Source organism: Myotis daubentonii, chromosome 17 (genome assembly GCF_963259705.1).
Source record: "Myotis daubentonii chromosome 17, mMyoDau2.1, whole genome shotgun sequence".
Classification (NCBI taxonomy): Eukaryota; Metazoa; Chordata; class Mammalia; order Chiroptera; family Vespertilionidae; genus Myotis; species Myotis daubentonii.
In genome coordinates, this window is record NC_081856.1 from 9,749,489 (window position 1) to 9,773,727 (window position 24,239).

Genomic DNA, 24,239 nt, shown 5'->3' on the forward strand with positions numbered 1-24,239 from the left:
CTCCTTCTCCCAATGCCCCCCACATGCAGGGTCATCTTCACTCTCACTTGGCCACTTTCACTCTTCCCTGTACCCTGATTGGCCTTTTCTAGATCTAAATGCTGAGATTTTTGAATAAGCAAAATGGCAAATATGGTCTGATAAGGTAAGACCAACCATCAACTTGTATGGATGTGATAAGATAAAGAAACTGCAGATTCAAAAGCCAGATCTGTCACTGCAAAGCTGTGTGGCCTTGAGTAAATCACTGAACATCTCTGCATTTTCCCATCTGGGAAAACTCACAGGGATATTATGCAGATTAATTAGTTAATGTTGTTGAGCTCTTGGAAGATACAAAGTGCTAAGTATAACAGCCATTATCAAGGTGAAACATACATATGATTACAGTTATTAAAAAGTAAGACTGAGCCCTAACCGGTTTGGCTCAGTGGATAGAGCGTCAGCCTGCAGACTCAAGGGTTCAAGGTTCGATTCCGGTTAAGGGCATATACCTTGGTTGCGGGCACATCCACAGTAGGGAGTGTGCAGGAGGCAGCTGATCAATGTTTCTCTCTCATCGATGTTTCTCTCTATCCCTCTCCCTTCCTCTCTGTAAAAAATCAAAATATATTAAAAGAAAACAAAAAAAGCAAGACCGAAAACCACTATCAAAAGCATACCCTACTGCAATAAAAGCAAGCATGCACCCTCCAGGTCTGCTGTAGAAACCCAAGGGCTCCTACCTATGAAACCTGATTCATACCTATTCAGCACAGTTCCAAAGGTTTTAAGAGGCCAAAAGCCATTTCATCCTTGGTTTCAAAGATGAACAGGTAGGATTCCTGTCAGGGACTGAATCAGCCTTGGATGATGACTCAACCACTATAATCTCTCTCATGTCTGAGATAGCCAAAAGCTGACACCTCTTGTTTTTGTCCCCCATGGCCTGGGCATTTAAGCCACAAACTTGTCCTTGACTCTGTCTCTTACTCCCTCCCATTTCTTCTACTCGACCCATTACTGCTATATCCCAACTATCTTTCAAATTCAATCCCTCCTCTCTGAACCCATCTTAAATAAGACTCTCCTCACCACAATTACTACAATCCTATATAATAAAAGGCTAACATGCAAATCAACCAAACGGTGGAACGACAGGTCTCTATGATGCACACTGACCACCAGGGGACAGACGCTCAATGCAGGAGCTGCCTCCTGGTGGTCCGTGCACTCCCACAGGGGGAGGGCCACTCAGCCAGAAGCCGGGCTCATGGCTGGTGAGCACAGTGGTGGTGGCGGGAGCCTCTCCCACCTCCGCAGCAGAACTAAGAATGTCCGACTGCCAGCTTAGGCCTGCTCCCCATGGGCCTAAGCTACCAGTCAGACATCTCCCAAGAGCTCCCAGACTGCAAGAGGGCGTAGGCCGGGCTGAAGGACACCCCCCCCCTCCCCGCCGAGTGCACGAATTTTGTGCACCAGGCCTCTAGTAGTCTTATAACTGTCTTCCTGCCCCTAGCTTTCCCTCCCCCTCAAATCTGTTTGTCCACCTACCCAGAATGGAACATAATGCTGATCATGACTTGGTTCTGTTTGAAACAATTCAATGCACGCCACTGCTCTCAGGATAAAATTCAGGTTCTTTAGCAAGTGACATAATGATCTGCAGAAACTGTCTCCTGTATACTGTCTACAATTTCATGTTTTCCCCTCTCTCATCATACTCTAGTCACTTTCTTCTTATAGCATCCTCAGCTTACTTCTTCTACAACAACTGCGCTCAAATTCCTATCACTTGTAAAGACACTAGTCTTGAAGAAACCTAGAGGCGGTGGCCGATTTTTACTTCAGCCTGGCAGAAAGTATGAATGTATTCAATAAGTGTTAAATGAATGAATGAATGAATGAACAGAGGCTTCCAGAGGACATGTTAACTTACTTTGCTCCAGTCTCAGCTTGGTAAAGGCTCTCAGGAAATAAACTGGATAGACGTTTTTAACTATAGAGATGATGACTGATGCAGTCTTGTTATTTAGACTCAAGGGAACCAAGTTATTCTTTGCAATACAGACCTCAACGATTCGAGTTTGCCTTTTACATTTTTAGATTTAGTCATATTCCATGAACTATTGCCAAGAAGCACACACTCGAAGCATAAAACAAGAGTCTTAATTTTTGCAGAAAGCTGTGATCATGGAATGCACACATCTATGCCAACCTCTGCTGTAAAAAAACTTCTCTTAAAGTCATGATAGGACAGAAAATAAATTGACCATGCAGCAAGTGGAATACAGAGGCAGGTCACTGTAAAGTGGTGTGGTTTTATTTGCTCCATAAGTGTAAGAGAAAAGGTGAAAGGCAACCAGCATTTTAATTCTTTGCTCTGAATGCCATTGGATACATAAAATCTAACCAGCCATATACAAGCCAACTTCTCTTACTCAAAGTAAAAGAGCCAAATCCATATTAATCCATTTTGGGGAATGAGCAAAGACAGGCATGTACAAGAAGCTCGTATTTTGTGGAAATAAAAAAGAATTATGGAACCTAAAAATACATTAAAATTAAGGCATGATCTCTCCCCCAATATCTGCCAATTCAAAAAGTCTTTGAAATTGGTAAAACACAAGAGATTTAAATGTCTACTGGTCATCCAGGAAAAACATCATTTATCAAGTTAATTTCATTTAAAGTTCACACAATGGTCATCCAATAGAGCCACCTATTTTAGCTTCGTACTTTTTGACATTCTTCCTCCTCCTGCATCTCAGTTTTCATTCTCTAAGCTCATCACAACTCCTTAGTTCTGATCTGCTGGCTCTGTGCTGCTGGCCGCACCATTCTGAAATCACCTCCTCCTCTGGCCTCTGCACTTCTATGGGATCCGCACCTCTTCCATCTCGGACCATTCCTCCTAAGACCTTTCTTCCTCCTTCAAGCCAATGCACACATGTCCATCTCAGCCCTCTGTGTAGCTCCTGCTAAAACGTCAACATTCTATCTGGCTATGAAACTTCCAAATAATTCGTTTTTAGCCATGACCTTTCTCGCAATGGCAGTCTGCATCCTCAACAGCCCAGTGTACATTTTAATTGCTCATCATATACCATGGCTTCCAAGAAAACCTGTGAACTTGAATAGACCATCCTTTCCTTCACCTCCCCGCCCCACAGTTCCTTTTGCTTTTAAAAATTATTTTTGCAATGGAGTGATCATTTTCTAGGGCACCCATGATAAAAACCTGGGGTCCTTTTCTTGTAACCACCAATATAAGTCCCACTGACAAATGCCCATTTCCTCTCCCACAAATCACAGCCACCCTTTCCCTGCATTCCTAATTTAACCAATCAAAACACTGCTCAAAATACTTATTGTTTAACATGCAAACTAGTCCTCTCCGGCATCCCAGTTTCATCTTTCCTTCATAATGTCACCATATTAAATTTTTTGAATATATAAACTTTTTGAGTATGAACTTTTTTTAAGTATAAACTTTAGGTTTTTTGTATTAAAAAAAAACTTTAAAAAAATATTAGTATGATTAGGCCCTCCCCCACTCAAAAGACTTCTCTAGTTTAATGTCACCTATAACAGCGGTCGCCAACTGGTGGTCCACGAACTACTGGTGATCCGTGAGGTCTGAAAGGTTAGCGACCACTGATCTATAAGATAAATTATTCATTTGTTAACCTGCATTCAACTCCCTCAGCAGTTTAGTCCTGACCATCCAGTCTCACTTCTCATAAACTCCCATAAAAATACGATATGAATGAAAGCCCCTATATATCATTGCACTCACTAAAGTAAAGCAATAAAAGAACATGCTTAGGAAAGGGACCCTTTTCCACTCTGCCCTTGAACCAAATGTTCAATGCCTTTATTATAAACCAGTGTTTTACCCTAGGATGCTTCCAGGGACATAGTAACTCCTAACATTTCTCCTTGTCCTTCTTAAGAAACACTGGAGTGTTTTTCAAGATCTGTCTCCTTGTCCTCAACTCCCTTTTCCTAAGACTTACTTGCAAAGAAAAACAGAAGCCTACTACTGCTTTCTTTTATTTTACCTCCTATTTCTAATCTCAAGCTCCCAGTGCTTTTTGTTGTTGCTGTTCATTCTGAAATTCTTAAGGATTCCTGTAAAATATTCAGAAGGTCAATGTAAGGAAAGTGATCAGCGGAACAGTTTTCTGTTCTTCCCAACTACATAGCAGGACCAAGTGATACGCACTTTAGAAAAACAAAATCTTGTCAGCAAAGAACCATTCACACCTTCATGTAGTCCTACCCACCCTCCTCCCATAGGAGGTGAGCATGGATGGTGGTATTTGTCCTGGTTTCCACAGACTAGTTTTTTTGGTGTTGTTTTTTTTTGAATTTTTCTTTTTTTTTTTATTGTCTAAAGTTTTACATATGTCTCCTTTTTTCCCAAATGACCCCCTCGCCCCGCAGCCCCCAGCTATTCCCTCCTCGGGGCAAGCCCCCACCGTCCCAGTGTCTGTGTCCATTGGTTATGCTAATATGCATGCATATAAGTCCTTTGGTTGCTCTCTAACCACCCCACTCCCCTACCATTTGTCTCTGGATCTATTCTTGTTCATCCCACGGACTATTTTTAATATTCAAGAAACTTCACTCATGAGGAAAATCTGTAGGAATCTTGACTTTATAAGACATGCTGCTGATTTTTTTTAAAAAGCTACATACTGTTAGATTAAAAAATAAAAAGGTCTGCGGCTGAATCCCCAGTCGCTACTCTAATCACTATTTCATTCTACAATTTGATGGTGCCTGACGAACAGACCTCCTCTGCCCCAGCGCATGAAGAGTCAGCTGTATTCATTTGTTCTTAATTTGAGTTACAGAACTTAGCGTGAAGCAAGGCAATACTTCTGTGGTGTGCCCCTGAGATAAGATCCGTACAGAAAGGCAACCTGGGTATGTGCCCTGACCGGGAACCAAACCAGCAATCTTTCAGTGCACGGGATGGTGCTCAACCAACTAAGCCACACTGGCCAAGGAGAAGTCTAGGCTTCTTGAAGATGGCTGTCATCTCAGCCATTGTCCTCTCCCCACTTAGTCTGGCCACTTAATATTTGTTGATTTAATGCAGTAGATGAAGTATTGTCAGCTGCAGCTATCATCCCCACAGCTGCCTCATTACGAAGTCTCTGCCCCGTGGACAGGAAGTAGGGCAATTGCACATGTGAAAGAACCATCGTAAGCATACAGAAATGTTCTCAACCTCCACCCTTTTCACAGAGGCAATGAAATGGTCAAAACCACTTATCAGTCACAAGATCACTACTTGTCTTGTTGTAATGCTATTTTTCAAACTCTTTCAAAATCACTATTTCATCTGATTCTTTCATCAACGCTCTTAGTAAATCGGGTGAGCAATACCACTTCAGAGATGAGGAAATGGACACAGAATGGGTCTCACCTAAGGCTACACAGCTTACTCGAGAGTGCAGGAAAACAACTGCACCCCCCGCAATGCTCAGCCTGTGGCACCAGACTGTGGAGCTGTGGGCATCGGGTTCCCAAGTCTCAAAGCTCCTGGCACAGGACTGGCACACAGTAAGCTCCTGCCGCCTTATTCATCTCTGTTACCCCAGTGTCTGGAGCAATATTTGGTGAATGGATGGATGAACAATGAATGGGTGAATAATAATGAATGGATGGATGAAGGAGTGGCAGAACTAAAAGAAGCTTTGACTCATACTTCAGCTTTATAGATAGCAGCTTTCAGAAAGTTACATAAAACTAATTTCACAAACACTTTGCAAAAGCTTCCACATTGCTTTTTTTACTTCCTTGCCTGATTAGCTGCAAACCAGAGTAGATGTTTTTCCCTGACCCATTTTCAGAGTTAATCTTTAAATCCCTTGGTTACAAAATCGTAAGGATTAAATATTTGTTCTGTGAAAATGTATAATGGTTCAGGCAAGAACAAATTTAAAAGTGTAAGTATACGGATTCAATTCCCAGAATTCAAGATATTAATAAAAGAGTTATATTAAAATGCCTTAAGTGGGATGAATCTCCAATGAGAGTTTAGTTGCTGAAATTTCAAAAGCTACTGAAGTCATAAACCCAATTCCATGAGAATAGCAAAAGGAGCCAAAATGAAAAAAACCCCCAACAAGATGCCTCTATAAATCACAAAGGCTCGATGATACTGGATTGAGACTAACAGCCTTTCTGATAGAAAATAAGAAGTCTTGCATTTCCAACCTTGTGAACTCATCACTTTCCATCCTCTTCCTCAGTTGATGCAACTGGGGTACAGCTTGCATAAGCTTGCCCCGCACAGTATCCAACACAATAGTGACTGTCAATAAATGTTAAACAACAAATCTGGATGATTCCACACAAAAAGCAGCAGGTAAGGACATGATTCTGTGGTGACTATGGTGTATTCTGGTTGACTCACAAAACAGTGATTTTTCTCTCCTGCACTGAAAGGTAAGTGTCAGGGCTTTTTAGCAAGAGCAACTGAGCACTGTCCTCTGCAGGCTTCGCTCAACACATCATGCTCCTTGGTCCATGTGAAATAAGAATTTATCTGTAGGATAATACAGCCAGGTTTTGCCTTAAATCTGTGCTGTAGGGTACACTGGGAATGGAAGAATCATGCCCTGACAGAAAATGAAGGCCCTCACCTAGATCCAAAGCCTCACTTTAGAGAGGATACTCCAGCCCAGAGAGAGTGTGTGACTTGTCCTTGGGTCAACATCCACTGAGAGAAGGAGCCAGCAGGACTAGAATCTAAATCTGCTGGGAAAACAATCAGATCTGGCAAAGACGCACAAAAGTACAGTCGTGTATATGTGCATATATGTGGTGGGCAAAAGCAGGGTTACAGTTGCTTGTATGGAAAATAATACAATAATTAATACATTTATTTATTTTGCATACTCATATCATTGGGAATATGTATATTTCTGAAATGAATCAAAGTAACGTGTTCCCACCTATTAGCAGCCTTTTGCAACAGTGCTGTTTTTGGTGCAGCACTACTAACTCAGATGATTTCATCTTTAATTTTATCTTCGTGGTTCTCTTCTGAAAAACACATGCTCACGCTGGGCTGACATCAGAATGCACCTAAGGAATCAGGCTGTCCCAGGTAACGTCGCGTTCAGGGACCCACTCCCTTCCAACACACTCTGACTCACCGTGGAGACATCTCCTCCCATATTCCTTAATTTGAAACCCAAACCTAAGAGTAGTGTAAGTCGATGCATTCCAGCTCTTGCTTTGACACTGATGTTGGCCTCTAGAAAGTCACTGAACATTTTTTAATGAAATATTTATTGAGCAACTTTCGTGGCAAATATTATGTACCTGGCACTGGACGAAGGCACTTTACATATAGTTCAATAACAACTAATTTTCTAAAAGTGGGTACTTTGGAAACTTAATGACCTCACTGGATCCTCTAACAACCTTCCCAAAAGGATGGTAAAATTATTCTTCCCATTTTACAAATAAGGAAACCAAGGCTTTGTGTTCACATTACTGTTCCTATGTTATAGAAGAGGATCCTGAGGGTTAAAGAAGTTATCCAGACCCTCCCTAATAACTAGCTCACTGAGCGGCTAGGAAGTGGCAGAGAGAGGACTTAAACCCAGGTCTGAATAACTCCCAAGTCCATGGTGGGCACTGTGAGGTGCCTTCCAGACGGGCCTCAGGAATGAAATGGCCAGGAGTGCTGATGGCAGAAAGTCGTCCGCTCTCAGCCCTCTCTGGGCACTGCTTTAGCCAGAAAGTCTCAGATCACGGCCTTCCTGGGGCGAGCAGCACCCCACAGCTGGCTGATGACATAAAGGCCTGGCTGAAGCTTCTGCTGAGACTGTATCTTCCCCACTTGACTTGTCCCTCCGCTCAGTCCTGGCCCCTCTCCTCCCCTACCACAGCTGTTGATTCCAAGCACACCCCACAAACTTATGCACCCTAATCTCCATCTCAGAGTCAGCTCCCAGACCACCAAGTCGCCTCACCAGGCTGCTGCCTCATTGCTTCATCTCTAAAAGGAGAGGGGTTATAGAACCCAATGGAGTTTCAGCTCCAAAACTGTAGGGTGGTACAACTGACAAAACTTAGGCGTTAGAAGATCTGATCTCAATTTTTCTCTCAGCCACTTAGCAGCAGCCAGCATGACAACACCAGGGATTCACACTTCCTAGTCTGTAAATGGATAACACTCTCTCTACCCTGCCTTTGCTCTGACCACACTGTGGGCCCTCCTGCCCAGAACACCCCCTGCTCCCGCCCCCTGGCTGGCTAGCCCTTACTCACTAAAGACTCAGCCCGCTTGTCATGTCACTGAGGAAGTCTTCCTCGGCACTGAAGGAAGGATTAGGTGTCTGTGCTCAGTGTTGCTGTGATACTCACTACACTCACTGTCATCTTACGTCTACCTGCTTCGCAATTGCTCACTTACGTGTCTACCTTCTTGTTTTGGCAGAACTTGGTGGCTTAGCACAGTCATTTATTTGCTCATGAATCTGCAATTGGGGCAGGGCTCAGCGGGAGGGGCCTGTCCTGCTCCACACACAGCAGAGTGGCAGGGGCAGCTTCCCAGAGCTAGAGAGTCTACTTCCAGCGGCTCAGAGAGCTGGCAGGGATGCGGCTGACAGTTCCTCTCCACCTGGTCCCTCCTCCCACCCCTCACTCCCCACCCCCAGCAATTCAGGTTTCTTCACAGCATGGGCTCTAAAAGTGAGTGTCCTCAAGAGACAGACAGGAGTGGAAACTGCTGGTTTCTTAAGCTCTGGGACCAGAAACTGAATAGAGTTCTGCCATAGTTTATTGTCAAGCAGACACAGAACCCAGAGTCAAGGTGAGGAGGCAGAGCCCCACCTTCCCATGGGAGGAGCGTCCAAGAGTTTGAGGGGCCGTGCTGTAAAACCACCACACTTCTCTACTGAACGCTGGGCTCCTTTGGAGCCACGAACAAGGCATGTGTCTGCGGAATAAATGGATCCACTCCTGCCCCAAACTGCCCTCACAGCCTTCACAGTGCCAGTCAGGCACTCCACCAAGGAGGGTCCAGACAGCTCAGCCGCATCGACCAGCAAGAGGATTAAGGCTCAAATAAAATCAGACTTGATGTCTTAGAGCATTTTAGAAATGGGAGCGATAAAGCCTGCAGCGTATAAGTAAAAGAACACAGCAAAGAATCTATGTGGGTCAGTTATACAAAAACTGCAATGATTCAGAATTCGCTACACATGGGAAGTTTATACTATTTACTTGCTCGGTGTCTTTTAAACCTCAGAATTTGAATGATAGTATTGCTAATTTTCTTTCTTTTAAAAAGGGACACTATTTACTTTTGCAAATTGAGTCCCATGGTAGCTGGACGATCTGAGGGTGCACGACATGTCTTGGTAGAAGGTTCATGGCACACTGGTGGCTCAAGTACTATGCACCGATGTGCCATTCAACACAATATGAAAGACTGCGTAGGACCTTAGTTATCAGACATCTGTAAATATGACTGAGACACAAATGCGAACAACAAAGGCATTTGAGTTTGAATTACTAAAGGTAATTATTAAAGTCAAAGAAAATGAAATAATTTGACAATTAGGATCAAATAAAAGCCTACTCTAAAAGGTGAATTTTGACTAAATAAAAGAAAGAATAAATTAGTTTGCTAATTTGCAGAAATACCTAATTACAGCTTTAGAAACACTTTAGATCTGAAAATACTTAATCTCTTCTAGGTTTTCTAAGGAGCTTCCAAAACTAAATAATCCTAAATTAAGACTATGACTTAAAAAAAATAAAATAAAATCAGTTTTCCCCAAAGAAATGGATTTTTTTCTTAGAATTCTTTCTGTGTGGGGTAACATTTAGAAAATGTAATTCCTAAATGTAATTACCTTGTAAACCAGACAGCCTATGACTTCCTCGTAAGCTTTCTGGAGGGAAGGCTCAATACTAATTTGGCAACTCCGTAACAGATGCTGGTTTTTTAAGAAAAACTAAGAGGTATATTTATGACACTATCGGCACACCCTTCCCAGTGTTTACGCAGTTACTACTTCTTACCCAGCACAACATCTGAGAAACCACAAAATCCCCTGATATCAGAGATAAAGTACAAAGTAAACTTCCCCCCCTCCACACACACACATAAAAAAACAAAACAAAAAAAACCTAATGCGATCCATCTGAGACATACTGCAGGAATTCCCCACACACCCATCCACACAGACTGCATCTTTTTTTGTGTAGAGCCAAAAAGAAGCCTGCCCCTTGGGGTTAGTTATCATCAGTCAGTACTTCACTATCTATCTACTATAAGCAAGGCTCTGGGCTAGGCACAAAAAATGTCACCATCTGTGTACACCTGCTAATTCAGATTTTCTATCAGATAACAGCACTTAACATTCTCAGGACAAGGTAACATGGAGCTCACATGGGGTAAATAAACTCCCTACGTAGTCCCCTCATCTGGATGCCACCGAGCCTTACTTAGACATGGCAACACCCTGGAGGACAGTTGTTCATCTGCGAAGGCAAGACAGGAAACAACAGTGAGAGCTGAGAGCTTAGGCACAACGAGAGCTGAGTCCTCTCTATGTACTGCTATTTCACTCAGTCCTCGTTTTACAGGTAAGAAAAGCCAGGCTTAAGGGGCTAAAGGGATTCGCCCAGGAGCGCAGCTGGTAGGCAAGGGTGCTTTGAACGGTCCTGCTTTGCTCCAGACCTTGAGCTCTGAACCTCTGAACTGCCCCCTCAACATGCAACTGTCCATTTAATGTGATCTGTGTGCTGCTAAAATAGATGGACGAAGTTACCGTATGCTTACATTATGACATAACCTAGAAACGGATAAATTCAAACAATAGATTTTTAAAACCATTAACTGCAAGACTAAAATAACCCTTCAGTTATAAAATGCCCCATTATTTTACATATTACTGAGCTGTCCATGATAAGACCTCATTGCTGGAAAGACATGTGCCAATTTTAGAGATACTAAACCGGGAAAACGTCTGCCTTAAAACTGATGAAGTGCAGTGTATGTTTATTTTTACCTGCCTGCTCCTCTTTCTTCTATTTACCATCCTCTCCAGGTCCCACACATTAGTTCTTGCTACTTGCTTCCTAAAGGCTGATGTTCTCAGAATTAGTTCCTCCTCTTTTTGCTGATTACTACCCCATCCCCAACGATCTCATCTATTTCCAAGGCTACAAGCGATTCCTGATGGCACCCCTAAGCATGCCTTTAGCTCTTTCCCCAGACTCCAGACCATATTTCCAATGAGTTACCTCCAAACTGATATTGTATCGATCTCTTAAACTTAGTCCGTATGTTAAAGAAGCCAGACTCACTGTCCTAACCCAAGCCTGCTTCCTGTTCCGGCATCGTGCCTTGTGGTGGCAGTCTAATGTAGTATACTGAAGGGGGAAAGTCTTTAGACTACAGGTCTAAGTTCAAACCACAGCTGACACCTAGCCCCTGTCAGAACTTGGGAACTCATTTAACATTGCTTATAAAAGTCTGTTTCTTAACTGGCTGGGTAGCTCAATTGGTTAGAGCCTCGTCTCAGGACACCAAGGTTTTGGGTTTGACTCCAGGTCAGGGCACATTAAAGAATCAACCAATGTGCCTTAGCTGGTTTGGCTCAGTGGATAGAGTGTCGGCCTGCGGACAGAAGGGTCCCGGGTTCAGTTCCAGTCAGGGGCACATGCCTGGATTGTGGGCTCTATCCCAAATAGGGGGCGTGCAGGAGACAGCCAATCAATGATTCTCTCTCATCATTGATGTTTCTATCTCTATCTCTCTCTGCCTCTCCCTTTCTCTCTGAAATATATATATATATAAAGAATCAACCAATGAATACATAAATAAGTGGAACAACAAAAATCTATGTTTTTCTCTCTTTCCATTCCTCTCTCTCATTATTGAAGAAAAAAAAAAAAGCCTGAGTTTCTTTATCTAAAAAGTGGGATTAATATTGGTAACTTTCAGATGGTGGTAAGATCAAATCAGTGCACATGAAAATAATATCACATTGTGTAGTTCATAATAGGCCCTCGATAAATAGTTGCTAACATTGCTATTATTAGTCAAGGAGATCCTCTTTTTCCCAGGAATGTAAGTTGGAAATATTACTATCTTCTGGCTCTTACTCAAGCTCTATATCTACTCAAGCACCAAATGCTACTGATTCTACTTGAAGAAATATCATTCCTTCCACTGTGTGAAAATGTGAACTTTCTTCTCTTTTGTATTAGTATTTAAACATATTCAAGTCTCTCCCACGTAAAAAATCACTGTGCTTCCTACTGAATCCGTGACCTAACATTCTATTGTTTCAAGTACCTCAGACAAATGTTTGCTTTTGGAAAAGATCTACACATTTCTTAAGTTCCTTTCTGGGCATTTTGTGTCATGTTGTTATTTAGAATGGAACTGTTTGCTTATTTTTTATATATATAAATATTTTTAAAAAATATATTTTACTGATTATTTTCACAGAGGAAGGGAGAGGGATAGAGAGTTAGAAACATCGATCAGCTGCCTCCTGCACCCTCCCCCCGCTCCCGGGGATGTGCCCGCAACCAAGGTACATGACCAGAATCGAACCTGGGACCTTTCAGTCTGCAGGCCGATGCTCAATCCACTGAGCCAGACCGGTCAGGGCATGTTTGCTTATTGTGTTCCCCACCCCAGCTATACTTCCCAGTGGGTACGGCTGGTATGTAAATAAGACAGCTACTGACATCTGTCTACTTTGTCCTACAGCAGACTGCCTTACTCCCTTTGTAATTACTTAAACTTTTTTATTATGGAAATAATACATTTTTACTATAAAAACTTTGAATATACACATAAATAAACATTTAAACCACTGGTAGTCCCACCATCAAAGATAACCAACTACTATCAATAGCTGTGTATATATCCTTTTAGATAATTTCCCATATGGCATATCATAGATTTAAATCTATTTTATAAAAATAGATCACATTAAGCATGCTGTTTTATTATAATACATATACATAAACATTTACTACATGTGGACTAATATTAATATTATAATTAACATCGTTATCAACTGTCAACATAAACATCACTATTTAAAGATCAGGATTCAAAATGACTTAAAATCTAAAAACTAAGAAATGGCTGGAAAAGAAATGACAAAATGAATGAGAATCAGAAGAAATTGTAGCTACAATAACTTCAGACAAACCTGAATTCATGAGAATAAAAGTGAAACAAGTAAAAGTAGATTATTTTAGTTAATAAATGTTCACTTACAATAAAAAAAATAATAGGATTTTAGGCTACAAATATTTCTTTTTAAAAATATGTTTTTATTCATTTCTTTAGCGAGACAGGAAGGGAGAGTGGGGTAGAGAGAAAGAAACATCAGAGAAATATCTCCGATAGGCTGCCTCCTGTAGGCCCCCCACAGGGGATTGAGCCCGAAACACTGGCATGTGCCCTGACCTGTAATTGAACTGGTGACCTCTTGGTCCTGGGTCGATGCTCAACAGCTGGGCTATCCCGGCCAAGCTAGGCGACAAGTATTTCCATAGCTATGTTAACAGAGATACACCAAACTCATTTTTAAAAACAGAGGGATAAATAGTATCAGTATTTCAATCCTCTTCATATTAATTAAAAAAAAATAGAGGGCTAGAGAATCCAAGAGGGTGGAGAAGGATATGCTTTTTTGAAAAACACACTGTGTGCATCTTTACCTTTCCATACCAATAAGCAAACACACAGAACAATGTCTCTCAATGTTTTTAAAAGTTCATGTCACCTTGAAATAAACTTTAAAAAATCTCAAGCCTGCCTTTAATGTTTAAAATAAGAGATAAATATTGTGAACTTAAAATATGAAAATGGTAGATTTGGGAAATTTTTTGCTTAAAAAGTCTGATGACCATCAACACTGAGCATTCTTGCTCGATGGCCTCCGCCTTCTAACCTACGTGGTGGGGGAAGAGAACTCGGTGTGGGCCGTGCTGATCAAACTGCTTTGCCCGCCCAGTCACAAGTGGAGAAAAACCAGCCTCATAAATGCAGGCTGACGACATATGTGGCATTCGAAGCCCGCTCATTTGTTTTGGAGTAAACAGGGAAATATTTAGCTCAAAAATACTTCAAAGTGATTTTCTGGAAGTAATCCTGGCAATTGAACATTTGAGTTCCAGACAATGCCCACGGAGATCTGGCAAATAGAGGATGGAGGTGAGAAGAGGATTCCTCACAACTCCAAGTGGACTTTCCAGCTGGGAGTTGATAAGCTATCATCCAAACTTATTATTCAGACAAATTAAGTTAAAATCTCCCCTCCCTGAATTCACCTGCAGGAACCTGCTTCTTGAGAACTTTAGTACTAGTTAGCAGCCATGTTCAGTACAGCACAATGGCCAGGAGAGCCGAGGGGGCACTAGACGGGGTTTGAACTTGGCTCTGCCAATTACTTATTAGCTGGATGCCCTCCCTCAGGCAAGTACTGAGACCGTTCTGCTCTATCTTTACCAGTAAGATACGTAAAATACTATCTGTACCCACTTCAGACGTGTTTTAAGTACTACATGAGGCAGATAAGCATCAGAACATCTAGGTTGCAGGAACCACTGGGAAAATGTCCATGAGTCTTAATAGCACAACTGGACTTTGGCTGCAAACTTTGATGTGTCAGGTAATGACGCTAGGTTTTACCCCTTGAAGTTTCAGTTCTTTGTAACCTTCTAATACATCTTCCAAACATGTTATGCTTCGTGGACTGTCTGTAAGTTTGAAGCCCTTGCTTTTGTCCTTATCATCTCAGAAACTGAGCGACATTATGCTTTAGCTCAAATTTTTCCAAGAACTCCCCCTTCTGCCATGACTGAAAAGGTCTAACAGAACATGAGGTAATGCAAGTATTCCCTGATTATAGCTCCTCATATTCAGTTTCAACTTTTAACAATAAAATCTTTAATTCATCTGGAATATATTTTAATGTATAAATTTTGGGTTAAGAGTCACTAAAACATTAGCCAATGGTTCCAAAATAATTTCTTGAATAAACCAACTTTTCCCCACTGATTTGAAAATCTATCATACAACAAAATCGTATATGTGATTATTACGCTAGCTGTCTATTTCTTAATGTTCTCCCTTAAGTATCACAAAGAAAGGGACTTGGTTGCTCCAGTTCAACCGCTGACCCACCGGAGTGATGCTTGGCTCACAGGAATAAATGGCTGACAAAGGCTTTCCTCCTTTGATCTATCAATGTGATCACCATAGTATTGGTTTTCTAATGATGAACACATGCTACATGACTGAAACAAATCTGAACTGATCAGATTTACGATTCTTGCAATATGCTACCAGATTTTATTGTTAGTATTTGACTTAAAATTTCACATATGTAGTTTTAAGTGAAAGTGTTCTTAACTTACAAGAAAAAGAAAAATGAGTATGTCTAGACTTTGTACTTTGGGGAGGAAAAACCTTTCTTTTAATTTTATTTTTGCCAGTTTGACTAAGAAGTCCTCTCCCCAGCTCTTAGTCAATTGGTGGGGGAGTTATTCATCCTATTTCTACACTAGCACTGCTTAAACTTACACTTTCTTTATCCTGCCTTTCTTACTGGCACCAATAATACACCAGCATTTTGGAGTTTCCGTGTGTTCTTCCACCTTCCTTCTGCTGAACTGTTGAAACACTGATCACAGATCCCTATTATTGTTAGTCTGTTACATTATTTTTTGAGGAGTTATTTAGCATCTAGCTTACTACTATATTAACAACTGTTATTCACTATTAATTCCATTGTACTCTATTTACAATTTCTTTCCCTTACTGGGTTCTTTATTCTTATTACTTGTTAGGATGTCTTTGCATATATATTTTTTTCTTAGGGCAAACACGAGAGCAGGATATTTTGAGAGTCATTCAATGCCAAAGAGAATGTTTTTGTTGCCCTTTCAAGAAAAGACGCCTCCCCTGGCTGTGAAATCTGAGTAACAGCCCTTTCCTCTCTAAGGGCTAAGGCGATGAGCCACTGTTTTCACAGAGCGCTACTAGGTGACTAGATACAAACTTCTCCTCCTCTGGTGCATAACATCTCCCTCACTGCACCCCACCCCATCCCCACATCTGGGTGCTTATAATTCATTTCTGAAATGACAATTTGCTAGAATGTGTTTAGGAGTTAATTTTCCTCATTATTCTCTTTATTTAACAACAGCTTTATTGAGATGTAATTCCCATGGCATAAATTCTTTCAGTAGTTTCTGCGGACCACCCTGAACCCTTCGATGAGAAAAGTCACGACTCCCTTCAGCTGAGATGGTGGTGAATGTGTGAAGTTTAATATGTAAGCCCAGGTCATCGTCTCGAACCAGAGGCCCCTCCGGTACACCTGAGGCCGCCTGCTGCTGCCACTGTAACCCTCCCGTCTGCTCCCCTGGCTCCACTGTGGAACCTGCTTTACATTCTTTCCACACTCCTGGCTGTCTCGTCAGTTCCTCTTCTGTCTCCACGGTTCCGTCATGTCCAGGGCTCAGCCCTCCTCTCTCTCATCCACATACACTAGCTGGGCCATGCATCACTTCCTAGCTCCCACTGGCACCTACATTCCCGAATACCGTTTCCGTAGACACATTCTCCCAGCAGTAACATCTCTCAGACACAGCGATTCACAGCTATAAGGCTATCTTGGAATCTCAGGAGGGGTAGACTGAAGAAACACTTCTCTGCCCGGGACCTCTGGTCTGTGACACGTCTATGTCACCTCTGGTGGCCGGCACCATCGTCCACTCAGCTGTCCACTCCAGAAGCCTGCAAGTCCTCCTCTCCGGACTTGAGCACAAAGACAGTGACTCCCTAGTTTACCACCGTATCCCACCGAGTGTCTGACATACAGCAGCACAACAAATACTTGTTGAGGAAAAGGATTCATTCAGTCAATCCAGTACATATCCTTCCAACTCGCCCTCTTCTTTTCATCATACTGTCAGCACTTCGGTTAAAATCACTATTATTGTCACCAGACTTACTACCAGTCTCCCAGCCTCCAGTCCTGCTGCCCCCAACCCATTTTCCATGCTACAGTCAGAGTTAACTTTTTCAGTAGTCACTGATCAGTTCTTATCATTCCTCAACTTAAGGCCCTTTAAAATCAAATCCAAATTTCTCAACATAACACACAAATCTGTAGCTCTCTTGATGCCCCAAGGCTGAATTAAACATTCATCTCCTGTGCTCTCCAAGGTTTCCTGTACTTCTCCTACCGTTGTGTCTATTCTGTGTTGTAACTATACTTTCTGTCTCCTCAACTACACTGTCCTATTCCCTGCATCCCAGTGCCCTGTAGTTCCTGGCACACGGTAGACATTCAATGAGTATCTGGTGAATGAATGTTTTCAAATATCACCAGTGACCATGAAAGTAGTTAACTTTGGGATTCCATCCTTGGGCAGGAATTCCAAACTCAGTTGGGATCCATAAATAGGTACTGAGAGTGCATGAACGCCATGAAATTGTTCCCAACATTGTATGTGTTTATACATTTTTTGAGGGTAGTTTTCAGACTGCCTGAGAAGTCCATAATCCTAAAAGTTACTGTTGGGATTTATTTGGTTAGAAAGGAATATTCTAAAGTGTATTACAAAATAACTAAAACAAAAGGCAGACACACATAACACACAGACACGCACACAGGGATTGAGTTAATGAAAACAACACGTATGGTAAACCTTTTATTGAAAAGGGACAAGAATCAGAGGAGTTAGGGGGCTCCAGGAAGACTAAAGAAAAACAGATGATGCCAGAAAAAGGATTTAGAAAGACAACAGAGAGCGAAAAGGAGCTGGGCCTACTCTGCAATGGCCCCTACATGGGGCCTTTGTGCAGCCAGTAGGTGAAAGGCTGGCCTCGTCATGAAGGACCTGTCTGAAGATCTCTGTATAATTTTGAGAACTGCAAACTTCAGCTTGTCATAATGCTGCCCAAGTGCAGGATAGTTCTGTGCTACCAAGCTGGTTGTCTTTCTAGTTCTGTCCAGTGAATCCCGGTCTAGACTCTGACCTTCAACAGGAGAAAAAGAAAGAGGAAGGCCATGGCCTGGGCTGCTGGGAAAGGAGGGGCAGGGAGAGGGGTAAACACTCCTTGCTTCTCAGGTGACCATTTTCTCTGGCTCCTTCTCCTCCTCTGTCTTTATTTAGAGCACAGTTTATGGACTTCCCCATGTGCAGGAATCTTAAAAATATCATGTACTTTGGTAAAATGAGAAGATGCATGAAAGTTCTGAAAATTACAGGTAGTTTTGAGAGTTGTGGGTACTTTTTATAAATGTTGACGATTGTTTATCCTCTCACTCTTAAATAAACATTTAATGAAGGAAGTGAATAGGATTTTTCCCTTTTTGGTAATTCCTTATGTCAGCATATAACATACTATACTGCCTAGTTTGCTTTAGGAAATGTTAACTTTTGTATCATAGGCAGCTGTTACTAGTTCACTAAGCTAGGGTAAGCACTTCAGCAGTGGTACAAGGCTGGTTTTGAGTGTTTTGATGCTACCTAGCCTAACTTCCACCACTGCTGAGGCCACAGTGTAGCTAGGGATCTTACATCCAAGAGTCTCTGGTGTGAAACCAGAGACTTCCTCACACGGGGATGAAACTGGGACCCTGTCCTCCTTAGCATCATCCTTCACCCCATCATTTTCAAGAAAATGAAAGCTAAACGATGGTGAATTTGGTCAAAAGGCCTAAAGAATTCACTGATTGCTTAACCAGCACCTAAATAATCAAGAATGGTCCGTATCCACCTATCTAGCAATTCAGCCCCACGTCACTACACAGAGAGCCTGCAGTGACACAGGGATAGAGGCCTCACCAACTTATTAGACATACTAATAATCCAAAAGTGTCCTATTTTGCTGCAGAGTTCCAACTGTATAAACGAACCTAACTGTGATTGTTTAAATAATCATTTTTAGGAACCAAGTTTTGTAAAAAAAAAAAAAAAGTATTTTCAAGATTTTATATTTACCTATCCTATCTGAAATTTTGGTGAGGTCCTAATCTATGAATAAAAGAGAGAGTATTTCAAATCATAGTGACAACTGAGGATTACCCTGTGTAAATTCCTGGTAAATTTATGGTGAAATTTAATAGTCAGTTATTCTGGCTGGAGGTTGTAGTGAAAGAGGAAGAATAGAAGAGAAAGGGGAAAAACTGATTAAAAATCCCACTGCACAGTCGACTTATTTGATGCAACAGTTAATTTTTTAAAAAATTCCAGGATTCACTGAGGGTTTTGCCGTTATCTACTCTGATGTCCTTTTTGGCAAGGAGACATGTTAATGATTTCTTGAAATCTGGTGCAAGCCCGCTGTGTTCACAGACCAGTTGAGTATGTCGTTGAGAATGTGTGCTTTACTGTTTCTGCAGCAGTGTGTGGGATCTGAAACCCTTTCAAGTACAACTGTTTGAGGAAAGAGAGGAAGATGAGAATGGAAGAAAAAATTCTATAACCTCGTTCATTGCCTGCTCTACTCGCATCCTTATCCTTAATCTTGTCGACCTCACTGTGTCCTCCATCTTCTTTAGGTTTCCCTGCTGCAAGAGAGACCAGGTTAGGAAGTGACTGAGTAGGGTGCCAGGATCAAGGCTGACAATGAGATGAGAGGCAGAAGCAAAGCCACAAGAGGCCAAGAAGCAGAACGGGAAATGAGTTTTTGGAGGGCGTCTAAGGTATATTTTCCATTCATCTACACAGGTGTGAAATTTGCAAAGCCAAACAAATAATACTCACCAGAGGAAAAGGATCTAATGCACTGAGTTAATATATGGTGTTCTCTCACTGAAATGTGCACATTATGAAGATGCTCTCAGCACACTACTTCTGAGAAGACTTCTTCTCATGAAGTGTGGAATGGACAGGGGCATGGAGAAGGAGGACACATGGGCATCACCGGGAAAATCCAGCAGTCCACTCCAACAGATGCCCACAAGGTAGCGTCTACCTTGATGAGCCCTGCAGACTGACACCCTCCTCACTGACTGCACCCAGGAATGCAGACTCATGCTAACAAAATTCACAAGACACTGATGTATAAAACAAAAGAAAGAAAGTGACTTTATTATTAACAGTGAATAACAGAGGACTCAGGTACACAATGTCTGTACTGGCCTGAGTGAATTATTGTGGTAGGAAGGCCAATTGCCAGAGGGAAGCTGGGTGCACATGGAGGCGGGTGAGTGGAGTCAATTGCAGGATTCCAGTGCAAATGGCATAAGGCTCTGCAGCTCTCTACACAGGGCTACCTGCCGGCCAGGCCTCAACCAGCAGGGGCTGCTGGTCGGAGAGTGCTTTGCAAGGTATCGTGACAGTTACATGAACAGCTTTTGCTTTTCTCTGCTTTGGAGGCAGAGAAAATGCTCTTCTGATGGAGATTTGATGTGTGTGTGTGTGTGTAAGAGGTCAATACCCTCAATTGGTTACAGTCAAGTCTTACTGCCAAGGAGTATTCATTTCTCTTCAGATCACACTGCCTCTCCTGGATTGAATTTGTGAGGTGGGGTGTTCATTTCTCAGTTTAATTTTTAGAGAGCATTTTCGCTTTCCTGTTTTCTGGGATCCAGAGGGGGCACTGCAAGGCAGACTCCACATTTGCCTACAGGTTCCACAAAGTGTCGTCAAATTCAAATCAACCTGTATTCACTGTGCCAACTTTATGCCCACTGCTGTGCCAGGCACAAAATAATTCTCAAGATATATAACAAGAACCTCTAAGGAAATGTTGTATCTACTGGATGCCTATAGCCCTAGGTTCTTCTTAAGGTACATTTATTCATTCATTTTCCTCTAGTATTTACACACCCTCTACTGTGTACCAGGATTTACTACGTACAAGACATATAAACACACACATGACACCATCCTGCTCCCTTTAGGAGCTTATAAACCAGCAAAGGAACGACGTGTTTTTTTAAAGGTACGGATCCAAGTGCAATGGAGGATGTTAGGGGAGGGCTTTAGGGCTGAGACAGAAGCACATCTTTTCAATATAAGATTTTTAAAAACATACTAAATAAAAATGATGATTATTTAAAAAAACTAACAACAGTTAATTTTGAAGCACAAAATGTAAGTTCCTTCCTTGCTACTCCCCAACCCTTTTCTGCCTCTCAAGGTTGCCCTCAGTAGTTTGTGAATACTCTTCTGACCTTTTTCTCTGTGTATGAAACACACACACATTTATACATAAACATAAATTTATGTATTATATCAACATGTAAAATTTATGTTAGACATCCCGTTTAGATAATCCACACATACACATGCACATGCACACAGGTGTGGGATGATACTATATATATTGTCCCATAACTTGTCCTTTTAGTTGTAAATTGTAACATGTGTATAGAAAAGCGCATAAAATAAATATGCTCAGTTTAGAAAATAAATGATCCTGGATAGCCACTACCACTAGGTCAATAAGAAGAAAGTTCTGAGTACCCAAGAAACAGAAACCCACCCCCTCCAAAACCATTATTCTGAAATTTATGGTAACCATTTCCTAGTTTTTTGCGGAGTTTTACTGCCTATGAGACAAAGTTCAAATTTGTCTATTATCAGCAAACGCCCTCAAGGTAAAAGCAGCTTCCACTCTCTAAGCCTTGCTGAACTCTCACTTTTCCTCAAGTTTGGCCTTTAATTTCTTCTTTTCAGCCCTTTGTTGCTCTGAGGATATCTTCTTATACATATTCAACAGTTCCAATTATTTTCAGCAAGAGGATTGTTCAAATAACCTACCTAGCCCTAGCTGGTTTTGCTCACTGGATAGAGCGTCAGCCTATGGATTCTGGTCAAGGGCACATGCCTGGGTTGCGGGCTCGATTCCCAGGAGGGGGCGTGCAGGAGACAGCCAATCAATGATTCTCTTTCATCACTGATGTTTCTATCTCTCTCTCCCTCTGCCTTCCTCTCTGAAATCATTAAAAGTATACTTTAAAACAAAAAGCAAATAACCTACCTAGCCATATTTCCAGTAACAGAAATGTGTGTCACTTCTCAATTTCTTTCTTGTGTTACAGTTATGTGGATAAAATTAGATTCTTATCCACTAGATCCGACCTAACTCCTTAGGAGTTATGAAAGGCAAACATCTTTCATTTCCTACAGCACAAATGTGAAATATGCAGTAAATGCAGAAAGAGTAAAGAATACAGGAACAGAAAAGAGAATGAATATGTAAGTGATTAGTAGTCCTGCCCTTGAAGAGTTTCCGTTTTCATTTTGTGAAGGAAGATTAGATGTATATGCATGAAATAATTTGACATGAAACAATTTGCGGCAATAAAGAGAGATATTTGAATGAAATCCCTTATATTCACTGACATGAAAAAATTCCAAGATATATTGTCAAGTGAAAAAACAAACTGTAGGATGATATCTGTGCATAAAATATATATTTACATTTATCTCCCTGTCTGTAAACAGGTGTGTCCGCATATATGCATCCATGAATGTTCCTGTTTATGCACAGAAACAGAACTCTAAAGACATACAATGGTGGGTACTTCTACGGACTAGGATTGGCTAGCCAGAAGTTATCTTTTCACTTTCAAATATCTTATGTAATATTTTAACATGAAGCATATATTTCTTTTTAAAAAATAATATATTTTTATTGATTTCAGAGAGGAAAGGAGAGAAAGAGATAGAAACATCAATGATATGGGGGAATCATTGATCAGCTGCCTCCAACATGCCCCACACTGGGGGTCAAGCCCACGACCCAGGCATGTGCGCCTACTGGTTCATAGATCGATGCTAAACCACTGAGGTATGCCGGCCAGGCAAAGCATATATTACTTTTATAGGTAGGAGGAACTCTAAATTATAATCAAGGGCAAACATATGTGACAAAGGAAATCAAGAAGAAAAAACAAGAAGACAGAAATTCCCGGGGAAGGCCTCTTTGAAAAGGCAGGACTTGGAGTGGGCACTGCGGGACTAGAGTTTAAATAAGAGAACAGGGTGGGTAAAGGAGGGTGAGGTGGGGTCGTGCTGTGTTTTGAGTAGACTTTAGGGAGGAAATGAGGATGGTACCTGAAGAGGACCATAAGGAAGTTCACCTGGCTAAAGCTAAAACCAGCTGACATTGAGATATATGGTTAAAGGGACAAAACCGAGCCATAGCATAAAATGTGGAATGTCATAAAAATTAAGAGCTTATGATTGCTTTGATGGGAAATAGAACTCATTACGACCTGAACAAGGTTGTAATAGGAGACAGTATTAATCTCATGGGTAGAGTTTGTGTAGAATGAGCTCAAACATGAAAAATCCCTGGTAATTTATAAAGTGCTACATCAATAATTCTAGGTTTTATTAAATAAGTTATTCTATTACAATTATATTTTAGGGAGACTATATTGGTTTCTATACTAATGAAAGCCTAGGTGCACTCACACCCTCACGTCATCACAAGATGGCCGCCACAAGACGACCAGCAGGGAGGGCAGGTATGGGCGATCAGGACAGCTGGGAGGGCAGTTGGGCCAAACAGGCCAGGAGGGGAGAGCAATTGGGGGGACCAGGTCGGCAGGGGAGGGCAGTTGGGGCAATTGGGCCAGCAGGGGAGGGCAGTGGGGGTGGTCAGGCCAGCAGGGGAGGGCAGTTGGGGGTGTTCAGGCCGGCAGGGAAGCAGTTAGGGGGCGATCAGGCTGGTAGGCATAAGTGGTTAGGGGCAATCAGGCAGGCAGGCAGGCGAGTGGATAGGAGTCACCAGTCCCGGATTGTGAGAGGGATGTCCAAGGGGTCCCAGATTGGAAAGGGTGCAGGCTGGGCTGAGGGACACCCCTTCTTCCGCCCCCACCCAAGTGCACAAATTTCATGCACTGGGCCTCTATTTCTTGTATAAAATGCATTACGGGGAAGAAAGACTCAGAGCAAGGACATTTCCTTAGCAATATAACATACTTGAAAGAACTTGGCCAGTTTTCACAACCTGAAAAAATTCGGATAACTTCCAATCTCCCAGGATTGCTGCAGGGATTAATTGTAAGGTCAAAATGCATTAGTCCATTTCTTCTCAACTGCAATTATAGTCCAGAGGCATGCTGATAAAGATCAGAACTGATGCCCTGATCATGGGAATGGAAAGGCTGAACCCAAGAGATTTTTCTAAATAAAGAACCTGTAAAGATCTATTCATTAGATGTAGGGAATGAAAGAGGGAAAAATGGAGATTTCTGGGTGTCCAG

The 24,239-nt window shown here is 41.8% G+C and overlaps 1 protein-coding gene across 6 annotated transcripts in view; it reads right to left on the reverse strand.

The window, feature by feature from the left end:
• The window catches only part of NSMCE2 (NSE2 (MMS21) homolog, SMC5-SMC6 complex SUMO ligase), a 221,299-nt gene that overhangs the window by 79,695 nt on the left and 117,365 nt on the right, over positions 1 to 24,239 (reverse strand). For 3 of the 6 annotated variants that reach the window (XM_059672726.1, XM_059672729.1, XM_059672732.1), the window contains one exon: positions 19,500 to 19,583. The exons of 2 other annotated variants lie outside the window; for them this stretch is intronic. In XM_059672726.1, coding sequence (XP_059528709.1) covers positions 19,500 to 19,583 — 84 coding nt within the window. The remainder of the gene's footprint in view (positions 1 to 19,499; positions 19,584 to 24,239) is intronic. One more of the 6 variants, XM_059672727.1, reaches the window with a different exon arrangement.